The sequence below is a fragment of the Colobus angolensis genome, unplaced genomic scaffold, assembly GCF_000951035.1.
Source record: "Colobus angolensis palliatus isolate OR3802 unplaced genomic scaffold, Cang.pa_1.0 Scaffold403, whole genome shotgun sequence".
Taxonomy (NCBI): domain Eukaryota; kingdom Metazoa; phylum Chordata; class Mammalia; order Primates; family Cercopithecidae; genus Colobus; species Colobus angolensis.
Window position 1 is genome coordinate 546,780 of NW_012117411.1, and position 2,876 is coordinate 549,655.

Consider the following 2,876-nt stretch of genomic DNA (forward strand, 5'->3'; position numbering starts at 1 on the left):
CCAGCCTGGGCGACAGAGCGAGACTTTGTCTCAAAAAAAAAAAAAAAAAAAAAAAATCTGTAAAATGAGGCAATTACTTCATGTTACTTCTAAGCCTTTTTCCAGCTGACATTATTTGATTCTCATCTGAATACTGTCTGAGAGAGTGCAGTGATGCAGATACACACAAATCAGATAAGCATCTGATTGATACACACAATCAGATAAGGGGAGGTTGCAATGAGCGGAGATCGTACTACTGCAGTCCAAAGGCTCTCCCAGTTGCTTCACATGCCATGAAAGGTCCTAGTGGGTTTTCCCAATCTGTGTGAGAGCTGGATCAGCTCCTGGAGACACTTGAATGGTTAGGATTGACTGAGCCCACCAGAATCAGTTTAGTTTTTTAACACTGTTCCTTCCCTTTCTGGCTAATCTTTCTAGAATGGAACAAACTGATTTTTACAAAAGTCATCAATTTAAGATCAACCCACATCTTCATGACAGCCCAGTAAGCAGGATACTCCAGCACAAGAGAGACAGGCAGTCAATGCCACCAAATACTTACTGGAACAATGCCGAAACTCGAAGCGGATGTGTGCGCCCCGGAATTTATCCACGGGAATGGGAAGTTTCAGCAGTTCAGACCACCTGGGGCTGTTGTTATGATAAAGCACAAAGGAGTGGTACTCACTGGCTGGTGGCTCCCCAGAGCCGAAGGAGATAAAATCCTAACAAAGGGAACACACAGGTTAAAGAGAGTTTCATCTAAAGATCTTTTGAAAAGGCAGAGCAATCACTTTGCTCTATCTGCCTGCCTCTCAAATAGCACTTCATAGGAAATTACCTCACTGGTCCTTTGCCATGTGTTTCTGTACCTGCTGCTGTTTAGCAGGGTGTATCTATTTAATTCTGATGCTGGTCTCCAAGGATTTACTGTGCCAAGGGTAGACCTGGGTGATACATGGGTGATGGTCGACTGCATGCCCCACTTGGAGTTCAACTACATGGCAAAGTTCCCAATCTGCAGTAGTCAAAAGCCTGTTTTGTGCCTTAGTAGGTGACTCACTAAGCCCCAGGACCAACCTTCTTATTTAAATGGGCAGGTGTATTTCTCCATGAAGAAGGGGCTCATGAAAACTACTTCTTCCATAAAAACATCTGCTATTCTCACCCCAATAAGTAAGGAGTACCCTAGTCTTCATGCCTATTTTGGTCAGAAAGAAAACATATAGGATTAAATAATGAAATGGCTTCAAAATTATGCTGCATTTATCTCAGCACTTAGGGAAGACAAGGCTTGAGAGGATCACTTGAGGCGAGGAGTTTGAGATCAGCCTGGCCAACATGGTGAAGCCCTGTCTCTACTGAAAATACAAAAATTAGCTGGGCATGGTGGCACATGCCTGTAATCGCAGTTACTTGAAGGGCTGAGGTACGAGAATTGCTTGAACCTGGAAAGGGGAGGTTGCAATGAGCGGAGATCGTACTACTGCAGTCCAGTCTGGTGACAGAGTAAGATTCTGTCTCAAAAAAAAAAAAAAAGAAAGAAAAAAAGCTGCTTTTAAGTAACAGCTGCTATAAGAAAATTATTGACACAATTAATTAAGCAAACTGTAAAAGTTGTTGCTGGTTTTTTTTCCTGGCTTGTCTTCAGCATGAAGACTGCGTTTTTCTGCTCTCTTTTCTGAAAGGAATTTTAGTGAATTCAAAAAAAGGAAAAAGAAAACTACACAGGGATGAAGGAGAAAAATAAGATAGAAAATAATGCAAATCAGAAATTAACTGATTGCAAATCAGAAAATAACTGATCACATTAAAGATTAAGTGAAAGCAATTACACAGACTTGTTTGACCTGGAAATATCAAGTATTAACATACCTTCAGGGTTTGGCCACTGCTGTCTACAATGAACATCGTAACTTCCACATTTCTGGCCACGCTCTTCCCTCCTTTCTCAAATTCTCCCCTTTCAATAGTGATATATAAATCATTCCTCATTTCACCTATAAGGAAAGGAAAATTAAAACCATGTTATATATATTAGGAAATGTAATAAAGTGCTATATCAAGGAAAACTTTATACAATATACGGTTATACATACATATAAAAGTACAAATATATTTGCATTTTTATAATTTTATAAAAGTGTCCTCACCCTCACTGCCAACATCTGAGAAGAATAAAAGCCAGCCTCTGCTACTCTGAATTAGCAATGCTGTAATTGTATATCTAGGAGGCGAATACTGGGACCAAGTAGGAAGGTATTGTCAAGTCTCACCATTTTTCAATATTTCCCTCATTTTATTTATGAGGTGTGATTGTAAAATGACAGCCTAGCAGGGGTGGCTCAGAGAAACCAGTCTTATTACTTTATAGTCATAGCAATTTAGGGTAGAAGAAATACCTAAATGTAGTAAAATAATAGGACTGTAAAGGATACAATTACAACTTAAATCTTTTCCACAATTCATGGACAAAATGATCTCACTGCTGGAAGAATCCAGATTAGCATTTCATGAACACAGATGTAGAATAATTCAGTCATACAGACAAACTCAGCTTAATATTTCATATCATCAAGCTATAAAACAAATGAGAAAGGCCCTATATTCAAATGGACACATCCTATGTATATATATACTGTCGATTTCTTCTCTACTTGTGACTTATAAAACTTGAGTTTTTAAAAATCTCAACCCTTTCTTATTATTGCAAGATATAAAAAGAGAAATTTGATGCCAACTAGCAAACTTAGGCAAATGTGCTAACAGCATGCTTTTACTTCTCTTATAAGAATTAAACGGCCGGGCGCGGTGGCTCAAGCCTGTAATCCCAGCACTTTGGGAGGCCGAGACGGGCGGATCACGAGGTCAGGAGATCAAGACCATCCTGGCTA

General features: G+C 39.4%; 1 protein-coding gene across 1 annotated transcript in view; it reads right to left on the bottom strand.

Moving 5' to 3' along the window:
- DOCK4 (dedicator of cytokinesis 4) overlaps positions 1–2,876 on the bottom strand; it is a 477,639-nt gene that overhangs the window by 182,963 nt on the left and 291,800 nt on the right. The window contains exons 14-15 of the mRNA XM_011955954.1: positions 1,858–1,982; positions 545–707 (exon numbers count right to left, since the gene is read on the bottom strand). Coding sequence (XP_011811344.1) covers positions 545–707; positions 1,858–1,982 — 288 coding nt within the window. The remainder of the gene's footprint in view (positions 1–544; positions 708–1,857; positions 1,983–2,876) is intronic.